This window comes from Lissotriton helveticus, chromosome 7, assembly GCF_964261635.1.
Source record: "Lissotriton helveticus chromosome 7, aLisHel1.1, whole genome shotgun sequence".
Lineage (NCBI taxonomy): Eukaryota > Metazoa > Chordata > Amphibia > Caudata > Salamandridae > Lissotriton > Lissotriton helveticus.
In genome coordinates, this window is record NC_136068.1 from 441,358,340 (window position 1) to 441,384,863 (window position 26,524).

Here is a 26,524-nt window from a genome sequence, read left to right on the forward strand (position 1 = left end):
GCAAGTTACCTAGCTTGACCATTGAAACAGTGTCATTACAAACATAGCGTTGTGCACGCCTGATCTAAACCACATTGCGACCATAGATTCCAAACATCTGCAAAAACCATTAATGCTGAGCCAACAACCCCCCTCCCACCCACCACCCAGCCTCATGTAAACCCCAAAGAGGCAAACCCCAATAGAGCCAACCAAGCACATGTGCAATGGAGATTTGAGCTTGTCAGTAGGAGCAAATGAGGCACAGTGCATTAGAAGAGAAAATTACGGTATTCACCATAGGACATGGCAAAGCCACGCCAGTCGGGCAGCAGAACAATCAATAACTTTGAAATAAAGTACATATGAATGGAAAAATAAGTTTAGTAGGACACATTAAAGGAGCAAGGAAAAGATCTGTCAACCAGTCCCGGGCTGGGAGAAGAGTTCCACACTTGTTTGGGAGGCCTCTTGCGGCGGGGAAGCAGATCTAGGCTCTCCGGATGCCCCAGCGTGGTCCCTCCTGTATTCCCGGCAGAATTACTGCGTCTCAGTTGGAGTGTCAAACACTCGGGACCTGCCGTTGATGTCCACTTTGAGCCTCGCTGGGTACAGCATACCGTAACGGAGACCCAGGTTTTTCAAGGTAGCTTTGACCCCCTGGAATTTGCGCCTTGCCTCTTGAACCACGATGGTGAAGTCAGGGAAAAAAGCCAGTTTGTTCCCTTGCCACTGGACCTCACCCAAATCACGAGCAGCGCGTAGTGCTGTGTCTCTATCTCGGAAGTTCATGAGTCTGGCAATGATGGGTCTTGGAGGCAGTCCTGGTCTAGGACGGGGGCCCAAGGATCTATGGGCGCGTTCAACTACGAAGCCATGCGTGAATGTATCCCTGCCAAATAGGTCCACCAGTAGCTGTTCAACGAATGTGTCCATCCGACCTGTGGCTGTCGTCTCTGGAACTCCAATAATACGAATGTTATTTCGGCGACTACGGGCCTCTAAGTCCTCGTTCTTGATAGCCACCTCCTTGAAGATCTTCTCTACTCTTTCCAGCTGCATCATAGAGGAGGAGGCACCATTCTTGACGTCGGATACTCTGGACTCAACTACATCCAGTCTAAAATCATGCACCTGGATTTTAGTACTCATATCCGCCAGTTTCTTGTCCAGGTCATTGAACCGGCCAACTAGCACCTTGAAGCCAGCCCTCATTTCAGCTAGCATGGCCGCAGCAAGAGGAGTCGAGCATTCGATGTCCTGGGGGGCCGAGGCCTCTGCAGATTGACCAGCGTTTTATCAAATTGCAGCTTGGTCTGCTGAGGGTCCTTCTTCAGCATTTTGTTGAAGTTTAGAAAGGGATCCAGATGAGAGAAGCGCGAGGAGAGCACCACTGTACAAGCCGAGCTCCGAAAGGGGTACTGCTAAGCGAGTGGAAGAAACACAGCCGAACCGACTGGCGGCGCCACACACACCAGGCCCAGGTCATGGGGCAACCAGGATTCGAAGGGCAGTGGCAAATGAGGGGGAGCAGATGACTCCTAAATACAATGCAGGATCAACCAAGTGGCGACAGCACAGAATCCAGTCGAGGTATGTGGGCGCTTGTGTGCGATCACAGCATTCGCAGCTCCACCACGCTGAAGGCTACAAAGGGCACAGATCATGATTCGGCAACCGGCATCCAATCCACCCAGACGCCACAGACGAGCACCAATGTATGCCAGTATGTCAGGCCCGAGCTCAGCGCCAGACCCCGCACCTAAAGACAAGTTGGCGAGGCAGACTATGGTTCCAACAGCGTGAGGCGCCTCCAGCGGCGCAGCCACGTCCGAGAGGGGTCCTGGCAGCAGAGGCACAGGCTCCAGCGGCGCAGCAGGGGCTCAACCAGAGTAGTCGCCGCAGGAGAGGGTCAGCACAAATTGGTGGGGCTGGTGGACCCCACAAGGTAAGCGGCACGATCACAGTCAGGGACCCAACAGTAGCCAGTGTTCCCAACAGGGCCTCCAACCAGCATGAGGCAGAACCAGCAACACTGGGCAATACACACCCAGTGCGGGCCCCTACCCACTACCAGCACCGGAGTATCCTCGGGGGCCGAGGGTGGAAGCTCACGCTCCCCGGCCCAACACCACCTCCGCCCTCCCTCCCCCGCAAAAACCCAGGAACCCTCGCAGATCCACCCTCACACACCCGCCAGTCCCAGCACTCTAGTCCCCGGACTCGGAGCACACACTAGGCCGTGAAAACCCGCAAGCCCAGCAGATACCAAGGGAGCCGTTCGGAGTGGCGGTGGGGGGAGAGCGGATAGCAGAAAGCCCGCCGGCTGGGAGTAAAGGGCAAAAAGGCAGTAAAAGGGCAGCAAACGGGCGCGAACTCACCGCACCCACAGCAACACTGCGCAGCCACAACACCGCCACAGCCTTCAGCTCAGACCGGCGCTCCTCTGTAACAATTGTCGCACCGCTCCGGACCTCCGATAGTGCGCCTCATGATCCCGGGCACTGTAGGATGGTGTCCAGCTGCCAGTTCTAGCTCCTACATCGAGCTAAATGGAAGCTTGTAAGCCCGACTGGCGGAGCTTCAAGCGGATGCAGCCATCTTGGTCGCCGTCCGTGGCCACGCCCCTCCTGAAAATTTAAAATTTGTAGAGTTCTAGATGTTCCTTGTATTGGGACTTCTACTTATTTGCATTTCACTTCGGAAGTCACTTTTAAGTCACCTACCTGTGGTAAGGAAATCGGCTGATCCTCTTCACGCCCTGCTCACTCTCTGATTATACACTGCTTTGCCTGAATTTTTTGTTTATTTAATATTAAAAATTGTCTATGTATCGGGGGTTAGGGTGGGATAAGGGGTGGGTAGTAGGAGGGGTTGGGTGGTTGCGGTGGGTGGGTGGAGGAGGGGGAGGGGGGGTTCTGTTATTTGTCTTTTCTTGTAAGGAACTTGCATTACGGATAAAAATGTGTCATGATGCCTGGTGGTTTTCTCCTGACTGTGGGGAGCCGCATATTTCTTCTTGCTTACCAGCTCAATAAAAATTTTGTTCTGAAAAAAAAAAATTGTCTATGTAGACATAAGCAGACCCAATCTTGATTGTAACGTTGTGGCTATCTATATTAACGTATGTTAGAAGGGACCACTGTCTCTTAGAACTTACGAGTACATGGAAAAGGCATCCAAGAATCTTGAGGCCAGACAGGCGCTTTAGAAGCACTGGTATGAACAAAAGGCTGCACTGGTTGAATTTCAACCAGGGTAAAAGGTGTGGGTTTTGGAGCCAGTGGCACCAAGGGCTCTCCAGGACAGATGGAGTGGCCCTTACCCTATCCTAGAAAAGAAAAGTGGGTCTCCTACATGGTTGACCTGGGCACAAGCAGGGCACCCAAAGGGGTTATCCAAGTGAACCGCCTTAATCTTTTCCATTATAGGGCTGGCATCACCATGCTGATGGTTACTGATGAGGATCAGGAGCCTGAGAGTGAACCTCTCCCTGACCTCCTCTCATACAGCCCAAAATATGGATCAGTGGAAGGAGTTGTCCTTTCAGGCACCCTCTCTGCCCAACAGCAGACTGATTGCAAGCCAGTCTTGCAGCAGTATGCAACACTCTTTTCCTTGACCCCTGGTCAGACAAACTGGTGTACCCATGATGTGGACACTGGTGACACTTCACCTGTCAAAAACAAAATCTATTGCAAGTCTGATCAAGTCAAGGAAAACATTGGAGCTGAAGTCAGCAAGATGCTGGATTTAGGGGTTATTGAACCCTCTGAGATCCCTTGGGCCAACCCAGTGGTTCTAGTCCCCAAACCTTATCCACAGGGTGGAAAGAGAGGAATTAGGTTCTGTGTGGACAATAAAGGGCTCAACTCTGTCACAAAGACAGAGGCTCATCCTATTCCAGGAGCATATAAATTGATAGACAAACTAGGTGCAGCCAAATGTCTAAGTACCTTTGACTTAACTGCAGGGTACGGGCAGATCAGCATGGCACCAGGAACAAAAGAAAAGACAGCATTCTCCACACCTGATGGGCATTATCAGTTTATCAGTTTACTAAAATGCCCTTTGGTTTAAAGAATGTCCCTTCCACTTTCCAGATGTTGGTGAATCAAGTCCTTGCTGGATTGGATCCTCTAGTAAAGCTTATCTAGATGACATTGCTGTCTTTGGTTCCACCTGGCAGGATCACCTGATCCACCTTGGGAAGGTTTTAAATGCCCAGCAAACTGCAGGCCTAACTATCAAGGCATCCAAATGCCAGATAGGACAGGTAACTGGGGTGTACTTGGGCCCCCTTGTTGGTGGAGCCCAGTACCGCCCTTACAGCCCAGGATCCAGGCTATCCTGGACTGGGCAGCTCCAACAACCCAGACCCAAGTCAGGGCATTCCATGACTTGACAGGGTATTACAGGAGGTTTGTGAAGGGATATGAGTCCATTGTGGCTCCACTCACAGAACTTACCCAATGCCCAAAAAGGTAAACTGGACAGTTAGTTGTCAAAAGACTTTTGACACATAGAAAGAGACAATGTGCTCAGCTCCAATTCCCAAAGCTCCAGACTATGCCAAACTGTTTATTGTGCAGACTGATGCCTCTGAGCTAGGGATAGGAGCAGTCCTATCCTAGACCAATGATGAAGGCCAATACCAACCTTTTGCTTTTATAAGCTGAAGGATTCTCCCCAGGGAGCAGCATTTGAGTGCCATTGAGAGGGAGGCCTTTCCTGTGGGTTGGTTCCTGAAGAGGCCGAGACATGCTTGTATGGTACTCACTTCCCGGTTCAAACTGATCACAGACCTCTCAGATGGCTAATGCAGATGAAAGGGGAAAACCCTATACTGTTGATGTGGTCCATCTCCCTACAGGGAATAGACTTTGTAGGGGAACACAGACCTGGACTGCCCTTGCCAATGTAGATGGACTTTTCAGGTTCTTCCACTTAGAAAATGAAGACTCTCTAGGGAAAGGTTAGTCTCATCCTCTTTCATTTGGGGGGGGGGCATTGTGTGAGGAAGTGCCGTCGTTCTGCATGGTAGCCCCCAGTTTTTGCTGAACTGCTGATGTGTTTTAACTGAGTGTGCCCTGGGCTCCTGCCAATCAGGTACCCAGGGCCTATATACTTTCCCTAAAACTGCATTGAAAACAAAACCCAATTGGCATCTCTGGCCACAGGTCAGCCCCTGGTAAATGGTACCACAGGTACCCAGGGCACTGTGACCAGGGAAGACCTCTAAGGGCTGCAGCACTTATAGTGCCACCCTTAGAGGCCCTGTACCATTACACCCACACAGACGCTGTTTGGGGAAGAACTCTACCCCTACCTTCACTTTCACCGGAGCCTTCCTGACGCACCTGGGGTCCTGACACTGTTGGTCTCCCCTGCCGCCGCTGCCAGCACCACCGCGCGACCGCAGAGGGGGGGAGACTACAGCTCCCAGGCTGCCTAGCGGTCCCGCCCACAGCCCACACCTGAGCAATCTCGCGCCCAGAGGCGCATAAAGAACAGAGGCTCCCTCGGTGGAGCGGGGCACACAGACGCTGTTTGGAGAAGAACTCGACCCCTACCTTCACTTTCACCGGAGCCTTCCTGACGCACCTGGGGTCCTGACGCTGTTGGTCTCCCCTGCCGCCGCTGCCAGCACCACCGCGCGGCCGCAGAGGGGGGAGACTACAGCTCCCAGGCTGCCTAGCGTTCCCGCCCACAGCCCACACCTGAGCAATCTCGCGCCAGAGGCGCATAAAGAACAGAGGCTCCCTCCACGTTGCGGGACGCGTGCGGGTGGCGCCGGGCTAAGCCCGGGCACAGGGTGGGCCGTCTGTGGCCGTCCGGGGCCGGAGGAGGCAGGGCAGGGTCACTCCCTTGACATCACGCAACGGGTAAGCGAAAGAAAACTTTATTGACTGATGAGGGGGGAAAGAAGGCTAAATTACCTAGACACTCTGAGTCTATCATTTCTTACCTGTCATCTGCAGTGGGCGTGCTGTCTAAGGAAATTGCAAATGCCGAACTTGAACTGGGCTTATCGGCCACCCAATCTCCCACGCTCCCACTATCTTCTGTCGCTAAACATGCTCCTGTTTTCCCTCTTCAACCTAAGGTGGTCATATCCAATGTGAACTTGCCATTGATACAAACTGTTTATTCTCCACAAGGGAATTCTGTGGTCCCGAACTCGTCATTGAGCCAACAAACCACTGGCAGTGCTGTCACACGGAACTCGGAGAGGCTGGAGCACACCGAGGGAACCCCATCTGTACCCCCTGGTTCTGATATTAATCTGGGAGACCAGTTAGAGACATTGTTCCTTGCTCGGATCGAGCCTTTGCTAGTGGGGATCGCTAAGGACATAGTGGACACACTGAACACTTGCCTTTCCGGGTTATTGAAGAAATGCTCATTAATTGATAAACTGGTTAATGATCTTACCCCAGCCTTACATTCTGTCACAGGGGTCGCCCCACTTGATTCTGGCAGAGGTTCGGTGGTTACAACCCCAGAGCCGGCTTTTTGTAGCTCTGGGTTGTCTGCAACCATGGAGGGCGAAGGAAATCCCCAGAGCGCTAATACAGTCGCAGGTGCAGGACGCCACAGGGCAGGATTTCAAGGGAGTGTTAGTCATCCACTTAACCCACCCAACCCAGGCCCGAGCAAGAGGGCCAGGGGAAGTAAATCGATTCTTGATTTACCCCCGGCGGCCGCGCCACTGGTGGCCATCTTTGTTGGCGTACCCCCATTAGCAGAGGGAACGACAGAATCAGCGGCTGATTTAATAATTAAGGCTAAGTCTTGGTGTGCAGATGCTAGTAGTGGTGGGACTCGAGTGGCTGACAGGATCATATTCGCCAACAGGGTGGGCTGGATCGGGAAACGACCAAAGTTAGTACAGGGGGACTGTGTTGTTATCAATTTTGACAGCCCTGACATGGCCGATAGACTTTTCTGGGACGGCTCGGATGTTAGGGGAGGAGACCAGATGAGACCAATCCCCCTGGGGTTCTTCTACCCACCACCTATGATTCAAACTAGGCCTAACTACTTAGCGCAAGTAAGAAGGAGCCCAAACAATGAAGTCGGCGGGATAGGGCAAGCAGGTTACACACAGCACACACACTCTAAACCAAGGTAGGACCTTATCCAGACAGTCCCAATCATACAATCTATGCACCAAAGTAAGGAGTTTGTTGGGCTACCCTTGAGAAATCGTTTCTCTCCCCTATCTAACATCGAGGAAATTGATTGACAGTCAACCATTCCGCTGCCCGATAGTGTTAGTACCATCTCCTCTGTTGACCACGGGCTTTGCAAATTGGTCAGTTGGAACATAGCTGGCTCCAGATCAAAGAGGGCTGATGTTGCTTGGACTGGGTACATCAGTAGCCATGACATCATTGCGTGCCAAGAAACTTGGGATACCTCCCCAAACTTCTGGCTGGATGGTTTCACCACATTTGCAAACCCAGCTGTACCAAGCACAGCCGGTAGATCAAAGGGAGGCTTATACCTGAAATGAAATGAAAGGAGTCTTATATTGCGCTACTAAGCCCGGAGGCATCAAGGCACCTAAAAAGAGATCAAAATAACCAGTTAACCGGCACTACGGATACGCCTTGGAGAATAGCCACGTTTTTAGGGTTTTCCGAAAGTTCTGGACTGACGGTTGGGATTTAATTTCGAGAGGAAGGCTGTTCCACAGTTTGGGGGCTACTGTTGAAAACGCCTTCCCACCCCATTTGGTTCTACGAACGCGGGGGACCACCAGCAGACTCTTGTTTGAGGAACGGAGAGCTCTCTCCGGTACATATGGATGCAGCAGTTTCCTTACGCCCTCCGCCCCATTACCGGTAAGCGCCCCATAGGTCACACAAAGAGTGTTAAAGGCAATCCTAGACTCAATGGGGAGCCAGTGTAAGGTTTTCCTGGCAGCCGTAGCGGAAGATAGTCTAGGAGCATCCAGTACGAATTTGGCCGCCGCGTGCTGGACTGTCTGTAAGCGCTGCATAAGACCTTTGCTAGCACCAGCATAAAAAGCATTACAATAGTCAAGTCTCGAAGCCACCAATGCAACGACGACTTGCTTGCGAGCCTGCGGGGACAAGTAATGCTTAATTTTGCGAAGAATTTTAATAATGCCCCAACAGGTAGCGACTGTTCTATTGACCTGCTGTGCCATTGAGAGATCCAGGTCAAATAATTACTCCCAGATTCTTAGCAGAATCTGTAGGTGTAGGGCAGACTCACAACGAAGAAGGCCACCATTCCGCCGTCCAGATGTTGGTGTTTCCACCAAAGACCAGAACTTCGGTCTTCTCCCCATTCAGTTTGAGTGAATTGTTAATCATCCACTCAGCAACCGCCTCCATACAGCTTCTAAAGTTATGAATGGGAGCGTGCACTGAGCGAGAGAGGGACACAAAGATCTGTGTATCATCCGCATAGGAGACTACATCCATCCCATACGATCTCACCAACCTGGCAAGTGGGGCCACATAGATGTTGAACAGGGTCGGACTTAATGCCGACCCTTGAGGGACCCACATTGCACAGGTGTGGGAGGAGATAAAAAGTCTCCCAGCTTAACCCTCTGCTCCCTCTGATTCAGGAAAGAGGCCAGCAAGCTCAAAGCCACGCCCTCTACCCCTATCTCCCTCAGACGAGATGTTGGAACCGAGGGAGACAGGGTATCGAAGGCGGCTGTCAGATCTAATAAGATCAGCAGGGAAGTATGGCCCTGATCGACCTCAGTGCGGATGTTGTCAAGCACTATCGTCAGGTCCGTCTCCGTGCTGTGTGCTCTCCTGAAGCCATGTTGGGACTGATCTAACTGACCCGAGGTATCCAAGAACGCTGCCAGATGCTTGTTTAGGTGGGTCTCCAGCATCTTGGCAGGGGCTGGGAGCAAGGAAATGGGGCGGAAGTTCTTGAGTACCTCTGGGTCTAGTGTGGGCTTCTTAAGAAGGGGCTTGACTACAGCACTCTTCCACTGGTCGGGAAAAATACCATCCCTCATTGCTCTGTTCATGATGTTCAAGAGCGGGAGTAGCAGGGTATCTCTGCAATCCTTAAGAACTTTAAGAGTACAGGGATCTAAAGGAGACCCTGACCTCATCCTCACCCCATAACTCTTATTTTCATTGAACCTCAAGGGCACCTTTAAGATGATCCCAAGTGGATCTCCAAACTTACTAATCGTAGAGTGGGCTGTATCACATAGCTGCAAAATTGTAATATTACATTTTGATAATTCTTGGGACAGGGCCAATGGAAACGACCACATAGGTGCTCTGGACCACGCTCTTATTATACTCAGTCAAAACAAAAGTTACACTAATTTCGAATTTATCTTATTAGGTGATTTTAACGTTCATCCATGTGGTGACCCGTGTTTTTTAGGTGAACAGGAGGGTCTGCTAGGCACAGGGACCCCACATTTTGAGCACACTAAGTCGGGGGAGGCCCTTGAGGAGTTGCTTGCCAACCATAATTTGTACGAAGCCTGCATCACAGAGGGAGGGATAAGAACTGTCACGTTTAAAGGTTCTGACCCCGGTACCATTCTGGATTATGTCTTCATGACCCCAGGCATATTACATAGGGCTGTGTTGTACAACGCTATAGTCTCAACCTATAGTGATCACAACCCGGTCTTGCTTAAGTTACTCTTGGAAGACCACATGGATTTAAACCTCGTCCTGACATTCCGGGGCCTGCCCTACGCCCTGTAGATCTAGGCAGAAGACTCAAATGGGCCAACGTAGTACCGGGGAACTTTATGGATGACTTATTTCCCACCATTGAGGGATATATAACAACTTGCCTGGACCGCTGCGCTTCTGCCCCAGAGATCATGGGGGCATTTGAGTGTATTTGTGTTCAAATCGCGGGAGCATTGACGGCTAAGCCAGCTCAGATGGTGGACAAGAAACACAGATGGTTTGACACAAAATGCTCTAAAGCCCATAAGGCGCTAATGGCAGCCCTAAAAACCTCCCCGAGAGACAGGTTAGCGGTAGCCTTGTTGAGAAAGGAATATAAGGCAATAATCAACGAGAGGAAAAAGGACATAAAAAACTCGGCCTGGGAAAAACTAATGTCTACTGACATACTTCGTGACAGCTCTCAGTTTTGGGCCATAGTTAACCAACCCCTCTTTTCAGATGTGGGCAACACGGTCTTGGATTGTGTCGTCCCAGACGAAAAGTGGATTAGCTACTTTAGAGAGGTATATGGTGACAACGAGCCTGGCGCCCCCAAAAAACCTTGGACGGCCTTGGAGTGCGCTCCCCTAACTTTTAACCAAGCCGAGGTAGAGAGAGCTATATTGGAGACTTCTAAGAAGAAAACTCCGGGGCCGGACGGGGTTCCGTCTGACTTCTACAGGTACTCCCCTAAATTCTGGGCAGGGGTTCTAACCCACGTTTTTATAGCTGCAAATGAAAATATTTTCCCTAGTAGTTGGTCCACTTCAATCATCGTGCCCATTTTCAAAAAGGGCCAACGCAATGACCCAGGGGTCCTTGTTCATGGCCTTCATGGACCTCTCCTTGGCATTCGACTTGGTGAACAGGTCAAAACTATGGGAAATCTTACTGGTGTCTGGGATTGACAAATCACTTGTGAATTTCATGGCATCATTGCACCAGGACCTGTTTGCCACAGTGCGGGTTACGAAGGAAGGGAGGTGCACCGATTGTTTTAAATCAGAGAGAGGAGTCCGCCAGGGCTGCATCCTGGCACCCCTCCTCTTTACCATCTATATAAACGGTCTGGGTAAACATCTTGAGGCACTGGAGGGGGACGTCCCGCGTGTAGGAGAAGTTAACATCCCGGCTCTCCTATACGCGGACGATGTAGTCCTGCTAGCTCGCACTGGGCTGGGCCTTCAGCGTTTATTGGCATCCTTTGGTGCCTTCATGGACCATCTTGATTTCAAAATTAACGCGAAGAAGTCCCACACGATGGTGGTGGGCCGCCACAGAAATAGGGGTAAGCCTATATCCTTCTTCTGTAAGGGCGAGGCAGTGTCCAGGGTGACCGTTTTTCCTTATCTTGGGGTTAGTTTTGATGACAAGGGCTCATGGGGACCTCAAATTAAGATCAAAAGTTAATCTCTGGCGAGAGCCTCCTCAACCCTTCTAGGATTCGCAAACAGGCTAGGGGCCAGGCCCATGGAGGCACTGTTAAAAAATCTACAATTCTAAGTGTATATCCATTGTTATGTATGGGTCTCCACTGTGGGGGTACGTTTCTCAGGACGCAATACAAACAATGGAAAACAAGTTCCTGAGACGTCTTCTCTCTGTCCCTCAGTCTACCCCTACCTTTTCTATTCATGGGGAGGTGGGCCTAGACTATGTTACTGATAAACTTAGACTGGCTCCTTTATTATTTTGGTTAAAGACCTGGCTAAATGATGAATTAACCCTCAACCATGCTATTTTACAAGACGTTATGACCCTGGACCATGTAAAGAGAATAGCCTGGTTGGAGTACGTGAGACTTACTTTTTTACAGCTAGGACGTCCGGAACTTTTTAATTCCCCTTCCTGCATTAAGAGGGAGGATATCAAATGGACCAAAGCGATCTTTATGGATAGGGCCAGATTGACTCGGGAGGAGCAAGAACTGAATAAACCCACCGTCAGATCACATTATCTGCTGCTGAGTTCCCCTTCCCTTGAGCCTTATCTCAAAACTGTAACTAAGCCCTTCCATAGACATTTGTTAATAAAATTTAGATTTAATTTAATCCATTATTCCCTAGGCAGTTACCCGTCCTGGAGTAAACCAGAAGAGGGCCCTCCGTGTAAATGTGATGATTTATCCCACCAGGACACTATGCATTTTACTATGTTTTGCAGTTTATATTTGGATGCTAGGAAAAAATATTTGGTCCCAATTCTAAGAGAGGCCGGCTTTGTTCAAGTTAGGCCGGCTCTAGTTTACTTAATGTCCTTGGGCAGTACTACCATCATATTTGGAGTAGCCAGCTTTTTGGTGGCGGCTCACAGAACGAAAACAAATTTGGTGGCATTGGGGGACCTTACCTAGCTCTTTAAGCTGCACTTCAATTATCATTTATTTGTATTGCCTTTGTGCCCTAGTGTTGTATATAATGCTCTTGCTTGGTCGTTGTAAATCTATGTATCCTGTAAATTTGTAAATTTGTATTTAAATGTTTTAAAGTCTTTTATGATTTTTAACAAATCGAATAAAGTTAACTTGACTGATTGACTGACACTCGCACACTGCCTTTGCAGGCTGCATGTCTTGGTGCAGAACAGAGTGAAGAGTCGACATGGCACACAACCCTGTGTGCCATGCCTACAACCCATAGCCCTGGCATAGATCAATCATCCCTCTAGCTGGGTGCCCTATACCAGTGGTGAGGGTACAGGTGCATGAGCCCTGTACCCCTACAGTGTCTAAGTTCATTCTTAGACATTGTATGTGCAGTGCTGCCATTAAGAGTTTATGGTGCTGGGAGTTTGTCATTACGAACTCCACAGCACCATATTGGCTACACTGAAATCTGAGAAGTTTGGTATCAAACTTCTCAGCACATTAAACCCACACTGATGCCAGTGTGGGATTTAATGAAAAATGTACACAGAGGCATCTTAGAGATGCCCCCTGAAAAACGACCTACCACTAGTGTCTAGGCTAAGTGGCTGCTTTCAGCTGCCACCACCAGACATGTTTCTGGACCCCTGGGTCGAGAGCCTGCTGTTCTCGGGGGCCTGAAACAATGCACAATCTGGGACGAGGTGCCAAGCCTCCTCCCCCATTATGGGCAGGGTCCACGAAGGGGAAGCTTTAAAGGCTTGCCACCTTTGTGAGCTTCCCCAGGCCACTTGCTGCTTTCAGCAACTGGTCCCCACTGGTTCTGCCCCCCACTTTGGGTGGGAGAACCAGTGGGAAAAACAAGTGAGGAAGAGAGGTGTGCCTACTGTTGCAAACTCCACCCCTCAGGTGGGGTAGGCGGGGTGAAGCACAACTCTCAGTCCACGTCATCTTGCAGATGGGGGACCCAGCCAACCAGGGAAAGGTTATACCCCCCTCCCAATGGACGGTGGCATAATAGGGGGTGTACCCACCCCAGGGAAGGGACCCAATTGGTCCCAACCTTTTTAACTACCTGAAAATACCCTAAATCTAGCATTTAGGGGCACCCCTGAATATTGCTTCCTCCGACAAGAACTTGCAAGAAGATAAAAAGTAGAAGGACCTAACAGCTGTGCCAAAGCTAACAGGAGGAGGATGCCCACTGTCTTGGCCCCAGCCCTATCCGCCTGTCCCCTCCTCGCACCTTCTCCAGCGAAATACCAGTGTGTCCTGCAGCCAGCAACCTCGACAAACCCGGAGAACCTGCCTGCCTTCAATCCTAAAGACTCTGCCTCCTGTGAACACCGGATTTGTTCAAATAACAGATCCCAGTTCCTCATGGATCCCTGGGTCTGCACCACTCTGCACCCGACATCCACGACCGGAGTTCGAGGGGCCTAGCACAAAGAAGAGGTCCCCCTGGTGATCCTTACCGGAGATATGATGACCCCTGACCTGCCTCAAGCCTCAAGCCTCAAGCCTCCAGCCGATGCCTACAGCCTCAAACTGGAAGTTCTCCACAACTGCGACCAGGAGCTGGTAAAAAGATCTGACCCTAAAAGGCACCCCTGCACCTGACATCCCACAGCCTTGGGTGGCCTAACAGACTGTGCCTAACCAATCCCCAATATCCCAACTGACCTCTCCAAGTGATGGTCGCACCCAGAAGACTTTCGTCCCCGAGCCTGCAGTGCTTTTGCAAACCGGAGACACCCCATTGAAAGCTACAGGGCTTTTGACTCCAAAACAGCACTCTGCACCCGGCCGCCCCCATGCATCTCAGGGTGCATATTTTGTGCTGGCCTAAACCCCCATTTTCCCTGAGCTTAAGTGCAGGTGCTGTGCTCCCACAACCCATTGGCCTGCATGTCAGCAGCCACCAACCAGAGCCCCCCTATCCCCCATTGGATAACATTGGGCCTCAGCACTCTGAAGCCGGTCGCCCTAGTGCCGCTGAGGGTATAACACAAGTGCATCCTAGACCCTGGGGGACCCCTGTGTCTAATCCTAAAAAATACCAACCCCCACAACCAAGTACTTACCTTTAAACCGATAACACGATTTTCCTCCGTAGGATAACACTGACTCTTTTTCTATGAAAAGTTTCTAAGTGTGGAGATTGAAAACCTAAAGAAATTCTTTAAAATTGTACTAACTAACAAAAACGCATTTACTTATGTGTTTACAGGTACTGTCCCAGTGTAGTATCCAGGTATACTACACTTTTTAAGAAAAGTAATCTGAAAGTAATGTACTGGTAATTTTACTAAAAAGCCCATTCAAAGTATATGTACTGTATTTACAATGCATTGCATTTCTCAGTAACAGCACTGTAAGTCAAAACAAAGTGCATATACAATCCAAACTGTATGTCAACGGTATATTTACTGCAAAGTATTTATCACTTACCTTTGCCAGGCTTGCTTGGTTCTATGAAATAAAATATCTGAAAGAATATTTTTATACAAAAACAATTGGTCTGAAGTTCAGTCTTTGAGTGTGTGAATTCATTTGCTGACTGAGTGTGTTACACAAATGCTTAGCACTTAAGCATTTGTGCATTAAGCACAAATGCTTAATGCCTTACTGCTCGACCACACTATCACAAATAGAGAGTGACGCCCTATCTACGTTACCTCTGCCTACCTTTTGGGCTCCACTAGACTCTGTGCACACTATACCTCATTTTGGTATAGTATATGCAGAGACAGCTTCCTACAATGTACAATTGTTCATGTGTTTTGTCCTCTAACATGGCTGGACGATGTCTCTTGTGGGTTTGGAGGGGAGTTGAAGGTTGATATGTGTTGTTTGTCATGACTCTTCCTTTTGTCAGTTGCATACGGCTCCTGGTATGAACACGTCAAGGGCTGGTGGGAGAAGAGAAAGGACAACTGCATCCTGTACCTGTTCTATGAAGATATGAAGGAGGTGAGAAGCCAAAGGAACGAAAACCACAACGAACATTCCTGCTTGTAAAATTTCACCTTCGGATATCACTGTACTATTTTATTGGTGTATGTTGATCTGGTGTCTCCCGCTTTTCTCTCTATTTCAGGACCCAAAACAGGAAATTCGGAAGATCATGCAGTTCATGGAGAAGGATTTGGAAGAAGAGATTTTGGAAAGGATCAATCACCACACAAGTTTCAAGGAAATGAAGGATAACTTGATGACCAACTATAAGACCACTCCAGAATGTAGGATGGATCACCAGGTATCCGCTTTCATGAGAAAAGGTATTTGTCTCCTATAGACCACCACATGTCCTCATTCAGAGCACAGAGAAAGTCAGTTTCACGCTTACTCACTGCTGGCTGATCATTCTTCGAGGTATATCACACAGTAATGCGTTTTCTGGCATGCCAGGTCATGGAAAAATTGTTAAAATAAAGACTTTCATATATGTATGTAAACTTCAAATCAGAAAACAAGTGTTCCATGATGTGCATGAACATGCCACCTCCATACCTCCATTCATTAGATCTAAAGAGAATCTGTTTGGATCAGGAGTTGAAGTGCTTTAAAAAAAAGTGTGGGACTGTGATGGTGCATGTAATGAAGGTGGGGCCAGTGAGCATGGGGGCGGGGTCAAAGGTGTGGCTAAAAAAATTATGCAACTTTTTTAGGTCCTTTTCTTTTAGGTAACTGCATATAAAACAAGCATTGGCATGGCCAATAGGTCTCGCCTTTGGGACCTTATAAGTGCTTAGCCATGCAACAGTTGATGTTGTTGCACAAAGGATATTATGCTGCATAACTAAATACTTATAAGGTCCCAAAAGCGAGACCTATTGGCTATGCCAATGCTTGTTAATGCTTGTTAACAATGCCATCCTTTCTTTGAATGGCAACAAAAAAGAAATATTTGCCTTAAATCTTTTTGTTTTTTATTAATAAAACCTAGAAAATACAATCTGTTTCACCACTTTTGCCATTAAAATGTAGTTGTTGGGAATGACTTTGTTAAAAAAATTTAAAAAATTTGCATAGCTATTTCATGACTATAAATCGGCGTTATCAGATACTAATGTACGTGGTCGATGTGTAATGCCAGTTAAACATAAACTGTGTCAGCCAAGGTTTCACCCTTGTATGAATGAGCCCAGCCATGCCAGTGTGAAGTAGGAACGGAAAATAAAAACGTATATTGTACTGGTCAGTCATCCTTGCAGAACCACATCTACTCTGTTCACTCCCTTCCACCCTGCCAACGTTTTCTGGGGTACTTGGCACACTGTGCCTCAATCCAGGCCTAACCCAATACATCAGCAGGGCCTGGCGTGAAATTGTTCATTTTCACCTACAAACACGCATTTCCACCTCTAAAACCCTATTTTAGATGTCATAGATTTTGAAGCCTTGCCTGTATATTCAGCCTCTATCGCGTCCCCCTCGGTCTCTTGCCCTGTCTCCCTCTCTGTCCCTCGCCGTCTCCCTCTTCCCCCCATTTCGCTCTCTCTTTCCAAGCTTCTCTGTCTCGCCCGCACACTGATCCCCTTTATTCTTTGGGGAAATCCTCGATTTTCTGAAGCAGATTTAAATTATAGATGATGCAAATGCATGGAGTTATCCAACAGTTAGAGTGAGTAAAATGTTATGGTACCTCAGTGAGTTCCGCACTCGCGGCTGAGATGTGAGTTCAGTCTGCAGGTCACAGGTCTAAATCCCACCTAACTCGGTGTTTCATACTTCCGAGGTCATGTCATTTGTATGTTTGAGTTTTGCAATATTTATCGACTGCAGGGATTCAAATTCGCACAGTGGTGACCAAACCAGCACACATCCGTTTGCTGTCTGATTGACTAGTCGCGTTACCTCTAGTTTGATAACTGTCCTTTCCCTTATGTGTCCCAAAGCGCCTGTGACCTACTGAAAAGCAATTTGCAGCGCTTTACAAACCCCCCAATCAGAAAAAAATGTGTTGCCCACAGTACCTGTGATCTAGTTCAGGCCACAAACATCTAATTCAGACACTCATTTTTTTCTGAATTTTTGTCAGCTAAGGGTATTGAGGCGCGTGGAGATTTTGCCCAGGATCCTACAATTTCATAAGGTACGGAGCCGTGATAAGAGTTTCCTGTTAGCTCCGCAGTTAGTTAAGAGTTTAACCGGAAGGACCACATCTCATTCTTGAGCAACAGGTATTTATGCAAGAAAAATCTAAGTTTGCATTACCTCTCATATGAAGCTTCTGTTGAATTATTTCTCACCTCACTGTCTTGATGCTAGCGTTGCGCTGCTGCATCATTTGTTCGTATGAATACTGCTTGATGAAGGAATTAAAATTAAACAACAAAATTAACCAGTTTGCCCCCCACATTTATTTATTTATTTATTTATTTATTTAATACTTTATTCGGTATTCTTTGATAGAAACCATAAAAGTTACACTTTAAAATATAACACATACATTTTAAAACCATGACACAGTAAATGAGATCCGTTAATGTATGGTAGCAGCAGTGATGACGCACGAGGCAGATAAAGCTAAAAACAACATCAGTGGGCCCAAGTAAATTGCTATGATATTAAAAGTCCAAACATTTTCTATATTTCATTGCACTTTTAAGAAACCCGGCCACATATGGAATACAGTCAGAATTAAGCAATTGCAAGTGTAAAAGAGTGGGACGTACTTGAATAAAATTAAGTCTTTTTAAAAGAGGTAATAAATAGACAGTCCTATGCATTACATAATATTTACAAAAAAATAGAAAGTGGAGCAAGTCCTGTGGAGACAAATTGTCGCAGCCACAGGGTGCTAACACCATCCCATTGTTACTGCCCCTTGGAACTGCCAATAAAAAATGAAAAAGGTTAAATCTAAACCTTGTTAATAAAAAACGCTCATAGGCTGGCAACGGACAAGATAGGTACTGCTCTATATCTATGGAGGTTTTAAGCATTAAATGTTTCCTCACACTAGGTTTCAGCAGTTCCTTCTCCTCTCTATACATTTTTTTTGATTGTATGAAGGATTGCTTTATAAACATGACATCCTGCCCGGTGATACAATCAGGATTAAGAAACAAATCAGGACGTCCCAACTCTATAAAACTTGCTTTTAAATATTTTAACAAAGGGATCTTCATCCTATTATCAAGGTTTAAAGCTTCTCTTAATATACTGTGTGCGAGGCCTAAGTTCTTGTTGAGCCAACACTGTAGTCAAAAGGTTAAGGGGCGAAGGGCCAAGGTATCACTTATATATGGCATACCTGTTTCCTCGTGAACTGACAGATTTGCTGTTCCCTTTGGGACGCTCAGGAGCTGCTTCAAGAAATTATTTTCTGTCACCTGAAGGCCACATTTCATTTGATTGTTGCTCCGTCTGCAAATTTGTCGATGTAACTTAAACAAGCGCGTGCGCCTCGCGCTGCAACAAGGGGAGGGGAGAGAGGAGGGGCCTGCGCTATTCCCTTCCGGGAGTGAGCAGCAAGGCACGATAATTGATAACATATGGCACCGCTGCTCGCTCCCACAAGGGAATCGCCAAACGTGCACGCTTTGCCATTGAAAGCAATGCAACAGGTGCACATTTTTGGGCAAAAAAAGGAGCCCATGGCTAAAGGTCTTTTTCCTATGCAGTGCATGCGCGCTGCATAGGCGAGACCTAAAAACGCAGAGCATAAATTAAACCTGTATCAGTTAATGTACTGCAGAGGTCTGTGTGTGTAACCAGAGATGATTACAAAAGGGGGGAAGGGTTGTTTTAGGATTAGGCGAAATCACCACTCAACATGTGGAGTAGTAGGTCCAGCCACAGTATTCGCCTAAAGTAACAATATCAAAAAAAGGGGTACTGGGCTGTTCCTTGTAGAGGAGAGTGTAAGGCCCGCGCAGTTGTTTGGATGTAGTGGGAGTCCTACGGATGGGCATCCATTATGTTGGATTTAATGTCCTCACACACCCTTGCAGGTGTCATGCTTCATCATAGGCAATGCTCCTCGTTAGGTCGGCGGTGCAATACCCAACGGGCGACACCTTAAAGTGGGGCTCTTTGGCGGAGATCTTCTATCCAACTGCCGTATGGATGAAGTGTGGGTGTGGGGCCAGGATGGTGTAGACGTTGCAGTGAGTTAAATTGAGGCTACGGGTACCAGGATCAAGTTTATTCTGGGGGTCCCTTGTTTCAATTAAAAGAGAGAACTAGGCTGTACTCGATGGAAAATTATGTTCCCTTATTCGAGACTAGGCTAGTGTGTGTAGGACTGGATCGACATGTTTCTCGCAAATGTACACTGACTAGCGATTCATCAGGACCAATGTCCGTAACGAGTTGATCTAGGGAGACTGTCTACAAACAGTGATTTCCTATGTATCAGGTGTGCATTACTGATTCTTAAGTGAAAACAAGGTGTACCTGTGTTGCGCTGTATCTCCCTAAATTGGGAGACAAAAGACAGCAAATCACAACAGGTTACAATCCACAAACAGTCGTGCGTGACCTTGTACACTCGGTGTGACATGCCAGTGTGAGTGCTGCTAGCATGTGCATTAAAAAACAATACGTATAATCCGCAGTGAGCACTGTGGAGAGCATGCCCCTGTGGAAAAATACAGTTTAATAAAAGCATTAACAACAGCATTCTCATCGTATATTAGGATACTTCTCACTCACCTATCCGGTCAGTGGTGGACAACAACAGCAGCACCCGGCGGGTAGTGCATCGGGTTATAACCTCTGTATTTTCAGGCTGGACATGACAAAAAGGGGTAACAACGGAGTTGCAAAACTGTGGGCTCACTGTACTACCTTGTGATCTTGTACTCCCGCTAAGCTAGTTAGCTGGGGAAAGTCTCAGAGTACTCGGGTCAACAGCCTTGTCCAAATATGTCATCTTATCAAGACAGGAATGGTAATGTACTCAAATCCCTACTATGTAATAACCTGTAGTTGTGGGATACTGGGTTTAATTCCTTCCCCGAGTCGCCACGTGGAGGGTCAGTCTACCCTACGTATGGAAGGGTATGATTATCGTGATGTGAATAAAGGGCTTAAATGCCCGTCGTAGCCACGTGTTTCAAACTAAATGCCCGGTCGTTTGAGCAGGCCGTACAGCCGCGTAATGACAGTACTTCGCGGGTGTTGGTAAGGGTCACCCTTTCAATTGCGGTGCACTCGGTGGGGGCCTGTGCAATGTGGCTGCTTATCGGGCTGGCTCAAAAGTGCAAACAGAGCCCGTTAGGTGTAAGCCTGGGGAAGGAAGAAGGGACCGCGCGGTATACGGTACTTATTAAAAATACCGCATGATGATTATTAGTCCCCCAAATCAATTGCGTACCGCTGCATGTCGTATATTACAGAGCACCCCCCCAAAAAAAGGTTCCTCAAGTATGTGAAATAGGGCGGTGACCGCAGTGAACATAATGGTGGAACTCACTATGTCTAAAAATGTAAATTACAGCGGAACACTTGTTCACCTTAACAATCCCCTCACAAAACTATGCGGCAGGTGATTGCGGCGGGAAGTGGAACGACTTTCAAAACAGCTCGGGTTACGCCCGCAGGTCCGAGGAGGCAGACCACGGGACGTTTACTTACTATCGTTATCCCGTGCCTTCGTGGTACACCTACCCCTCTCCGCCGGGTCCGGGTTGTAATCCGGTGCCCGGCGGCCATGTTCTTATTTGTGTATAATGTGTCACCTGACTGTGGGAGGGGTTAGTGTTTGAAACCGGGCTGGATTGCATGTCACGTGGGCTAAGCTGTGACGGCGGCGGCCATTGCTTAGTGGTGAGTTGGTGAGCGTGTCCCAGTGCAGTCACTGTTTAGAATTCCATCACTTGAAGCCATAAAGACAGTCGTTTGTCCCCTTGCTTGGCAATAGGTGGGCTGACAACGTGCAGTGTGATGATTCTTTAAATGGCAATGTATGTATTATTATAAGCACACCATGTGTTGAGGAATGCGCTCTAATTACTTATGTCCTCATGAGGGAAGCCCATTCTAGTGGACGGGAGGGAGAGAGGGGAAGGCTCTCCCGTGGCCTGCCAACAAATAGAATGAGTCTTGGGCCCTGCAACAAGTAATCTCAAACGTTAGTGCTCAAGTCATTCTATTCCAGTGAGTGGACACAGGGAAGGTACCCTGTGTGAACTACAGTAATGAAAGGTGGGATAGGTCTAGGACAGTCGGGTTTGTACCAACCAGATAACTCATTGTAGGAGTCCCTGTCGCCCACCCAGAAGTTCAGGATATCATCTAAAAACCTCTTCCACAGTTTGATGTTGGTATGGTAAGGGTTGGTCTATTGGTGGATATGTTGCCCCTCAAAGTCAGCCATGTAAAGGCAGGCCACGCTAGGGGCAAATGTGCTCCCCATCGAGGTGCACTGGGTCTGGTGGTAGTACTGCCCTTTGAACTCGAAGTAATTCTCAGTGACTGACTCCTTGAGGTGGTTAATCTTGGAAGCGAATGCAAATACTACCAAGCAGAATTTGTTTTTCAAAGAACAAAGGTGGATACACTGCTTGGCCTCTGATAGAACAGGACTTAATGAGGACATTCCGTGGAGCTCCCTATGGGACCCCTCCCACGCATCTTGATACGCACTACAATGTAAACATGACACTTAATGGACCCTGACCGGTCTGGTTGGTACAAACCAGACTGTCCTAGACCTATCCCACCTTTTATTACTGTAGTTCACACAGGGTACCTTCCCTGTGTCCACTCACTGGAATAGAATGACCTGGGCACTAGCGTTTGAGATGTCTTTTTGCAGGGCCCAAGACTCATTCTATTTGTTGGCAGGCAACGGGAGAGCCTTCCCCTCTCTCCCTCCCGTCCACTAGAATGGGCTTCCCTCATGAGGACATAAGTAATTAGAGCGCATTCCTCAACACATGGTGTGCTTATAATAACATACATTGGCATTTTTAAAGAATCATCACATCGCACGTTGTCAGCCCACTTATTGCCAAGCAAGGGGACACACGACTGTCTTTATGAGCGCATTCCTCAACACATGGTGTGCTTATAATAATAAATACATTGGCATTTTTAAAGAATCAAACTGCACGTTGTCAGCCCACCTATTGCCAAGCAAGGGGACAGACTGTCTTTATGGCTTCAAGTGATGGAATTCTAAACAGTGACTGTACTGGGACACACTCACCAACTCACCACTAAGCAATGGCCGCCGCCGTCACAGCTTAACCCACGTGACATGCAACCCAGCCCGGTTTCAAACACTAACCCCTCCCACAGTCAGGTGACACATTATATGCAAATAAGAACTTGGCCGCCGGGCACCGGATTACCACCTGGACCCGGCGGAGAGGGATAGGTCATACCACGAACGCATGCGATAAGGATAGTAAGTAAACGTCCCGCGGTCTGCCTCCTCGGACCTGTGGGCATAACCGGAGCTGTTTTTAAAGTTGTTCCACTTCCCGCCGCAATGACCTGCCGCATAGTTTTGTGAGGGGATTGTTAAGGCAAACAAGTGTTCCTCTGTAATTTACATTTTTAAACATAATGAGTTCCACCATTATGTGCACTGCGGTCACCGCCCTATTTCACATACTTGGGGTACTTTAACCTTTTTTTGGGGGGTGCTCTGTAATATACGACATGCAGCGGTACGCAATTGATTTGGGGGACTAATAATCATCATGCGGTATTTTTAATAAGTACCGTATACCGCGCAGTCCCTTCTCCCTTCCCCAGGCTTACACCTAACGGGCTCTGTTTGCACTTTTGAGCCAGTCCGATAAGCAGCCACATTGCACAGGCCCCCGCCGAGTGCACCGCAATTGAAACGGTGACCATTACCAACACCCGCGAAGTACTGTCCTTTACATGGCTGTACGGCCTGCTCAAACGACCGGGCATTTAGTTTGAAACACGTGGCTACAATGGGCATTTAAGCCCTTTATTCAGATCACGATAATCATACCCTCCCATACGTAGGGTAGACTGACCCTCCACGTGGCCACTCGGGGAAGGAATTAAACCCAGAATCCCACAACTACAGGTCATTACATAGTAGTGATTTGAGGACATTACCATTCCTGTCTTGATAAGATGACATATTTGGACAAGGCTGTTGACCCGAGTACACTGAGACTTTCCCCCGCTAACTAGCTTAGCGTGAGTACAAGATCACAAGGGTAGTACAGTGAGCCCACAGTTTTACAACTCCGTTGTTACCCCTTTTTTTCATGTCCAGCCTGAAAATACAGAGGTTATAACCCAATGCACTACCCGCCGGGTGCTGTTGTTGTTGTCCACCACTGACCGGATAAGTGAGTGAGAAGTATCCCAATACACGATGAGAATGCTGTTGTTAATGCTTTTTTTAAACTGTATTTTTCCACAGGGGCATGCTCTCCACAGTGCTCACTGCAGGTTATACGTATTGTTTTTAATGCACATGCTAGCAGCACTCACACTGGCATGTCACACCGAGTGTACAAGGTCACGCACGACTGTTTGTGGATTGTAACCTGTTGTGATTTGCTGTCTTTTGTCTCCCACTTTAGGCAGATACAGCGCAACACAGGTGCACCTTGTTTTCACTTAAGAATCAGTAATTCACACCTGATACATAGGAAAACACTCTTTGTAGACAGTTTCCCTAGATCAACTTGTTACGGACATTGGTCCTGATGAATCGCTAGTCAGTGTACGTTTGCGAGAAACATGTCGACCTAGTCCTACACACACTAGCCTAGTCTCGAATAAGGGAACATAATTTTCCATCGAGTACAGCCTAAATCTCTTTTAAATTAAGCAAGGGACCCCCAGAATAAACTTGATCCTGGTACCCTTAGCCTCATTTTAACTCACTGCAACAGCTACACCATTCTGGCCCCACACCCGCACTTCACCCATACGGCAGTTGGATAGAAGATCTCCACCAAAGAGCCCCTCTTTGAGGTATCGCCCGTTGGGTATTGCATCGCCGACCCAACGAGGAACATTGCCTATGATGAAGCATGACACCTGCAAGGGTGTGTGAGGACATTAAATCCAACATAATGGATGCCCATCCATAGGACTACTTCGAGTCCCTACTACATCCAAACAACTGCGCGGGCCTTACGCTCTCCACTACAAGGAACAGCCCAGTACCCCTTTTTGTGTATCCAGAGAGCCACAGCAGTGAAACCGGGTCGGTGCAGTGGAGAATAGTATTAGTAAGTTTGTATTTTTAGTGCAAAGGGCCCTAGCCTGTGACAAACAGTGCAGTAAATATGAAAGTCATTTTTTTTAACTTGATTCACACGCAGTAAAAGATGGGCTGCTACAAAATGTTCAAAAAAGTTTAAGATAAAAAATGCTTCCAAAATATAGATTTTAGTAATACTGAAACTATATGTAGTGATTGTTTTTTATGACTGTTTATTACAAGCTCACACTTCACAGCTCAGTTGGTAACTCCGTTGCAATACCACTCAAAAGAATAAATCTGAGTCATCAGAAGCCTTCAAGTGATTCCATCAATTAAAGCCTGTACTGGCTTCCAAGTGCACTTTGCAGTTGAACATTTACCAGTTGTGCACATGTATATTTCTTTTGAGCAAGCAGACACCCTGGCAAGAAGGCATGTGTGGCGATCCGTCACGTTCTCGGTTTCACAGCACTTGAGACTCCCTGCCTTAACTTCAGTTGAAGCATTTTAAGGATCAGAATTAACCATCCCAGGACGATTTTCTTTTCACATAAAGTAGGGCAACTGTTTTTCTTAAATTAAAAAAGAATGGGCACACCGTTGCCCTCAGATCTCACACATTTCGACCGCTGGTTTGGATAACAAAGGAAGTATTCATATTTCATATCGAACTGTGTTGAGCAAAGTACGTTCCCTGCTTATCTTGCAATTATACCATTATGTCTACTGAGTGGATTGTGACTCTCATCTGAACTCAGTGGTTATAGTTGAAGAAGTTAGGTACATGGATAACCTAAACGTCTACACCTCTGTATGTTTGAAAACGGTAATGGAATCCAGATAAAGTTTGTTTACAACTCTGTTCCAGCTTTGCCATATCATGCATAAATAATGAAGAAGTGCAAATGTACCCTATTTGTTGCATGTAAAACTCCCAATGTATACAAAAATGGTTATTTCTTTCTCTCTACACAGGGATTACGGGGGACTGGAAGAACCACTTCACTGTAGCACAGAACGAGAGATTTGATGAAGACTATGAGAGGAAGATGGCGGGCAGCTTGTTGCACTTCAGGACGGAGATATGACATTCCAACCTGTACCTCTCAGTGTTTTGCATTAAAAAATATATTTACTGCTCTAGATGTTTTTGAATTTGCATCATTCACCATTCTTGACTGATCCATTTCTCTAATGAGAACCTAGCCTACCATTGTTATCCCATGTTCCCGCATCAACTACTGCTGTCTACCAAAGGAATAACCCACCCTCTAGCCAACATTCTAGTCTCCATCCTTTGCCACTGTCTCACCCTGTTATAATCTCTTTTTGAACCATACACCTATCCCAGTTTATAATCTGCTGTGTATTTGCTAGGGAGCAGTTTTTCATGAAGCGTTCAAGGTTTGTTTATATTTAGAAACCAGAGGTTTATGGGAAGTAATGCACAGGCCCTTCTCCTCGCCTCCTTTAGGCTGACACTGACCAAGATAACTCTGAGCATTTTGATGCTTCACTCCATCTGGATTGTAATACATGTCCGCCCCCTCATTTCTCACAGGTTGAGTTGGTCCAAATAATCCATATTCATTTTGATGATCCAGGATCGAGCCGTCATAAGGGGCACACTTTTCCTGCAAAGACGGAGGTATCATGAATAATGAATTGAAACATGTAATTGAGAGGTAGGTGGCAATGGGGCCTTCCCAAATAAGATAAGGGATGAGAATCAGAGTTTTTGAGTGATGATCACATAGATGAAGACATTCCAAAAGGCACGAATCAAAAGTAGATCAAAAATGGCATTAATTGGAAAGAGAAGACACGGTTATTGGAGAGAGCAGATTGGGTAGAAGTGAAGAAGAACATAAGCTTGAGTGAAGATGCCTGCCTATTAGTGGTTCAAAGCTGGTAGAGATGGTAGGAATAACTGTGTGGTATGTAGTTACTGTTACTGTAACTTTAAGTATTTAGAATCCTTTATTTAGAATTCTGTTAGGTCATTAGGACTCTGTATGTTGGGTCAGTTGCTGTCTGTTTCCTGCTCCTTCAACTGCTCATACCATGGGCTCCTCTTATCTGTACTACTATAAATAGATAGAAGATTTACTTTATTCTGCGGAGTTTCCTGTCGTGCTTGGCATTCCCCTCCACAAGATATTGGTACCAGGAGTGGGGTAAAAAGGAGCTTTTTACCTATCCTGCTCTTATTTGAATTGGAGCCCACCGGACCGCTGTTCCTATATTCTGGACACTACTTCCCTACAAGACATTGGCTGCATTCAGGTCGGTCAAATATTACTTCTTATT

General features: G+C 47.3%; 1 protein-coding gene across 8 annotated transcripts in view; it reads left to right on the forward strand.

The window, feature by feature from the left end:
- LOC144768576 (sulfotransferase 1 family member D1-like) overlaps positions 1 to 25,357 on the forward strand; it is a 434,742-nt gene extending 409,385 nt beyond the window's left edge. For 7 of the 8 annotated variants that reach the window (XM_078652353.1, XM_078652359.1, XM_078652358.1 and 4 more), the window contains 3 exons: positions 14,927 to 15,021; positions 15,149 to 15,329; positions 25,190 to 25,357. In XM_078652353.1, coding sequence (XP_078508479.1) covers positions 14,927 to 15,021; positions 15,149 to 15,329; positions 25,190 to 25,302 — 389 coding nt within the window. In that variant the 3' untranslated portion in view covers positions 25,303 to 25,357. The remainder of the gene's footprint in view (positions 1 to 14,926; positions 15,022 to 15,148; positions 15,330 to 25,189) is intronic. The other variant, XM_078652354.1, reaches the window with a different exon arrangement.
- Positions 25,358 to 26,524: the final 1,167 nt, after the last annotated feature.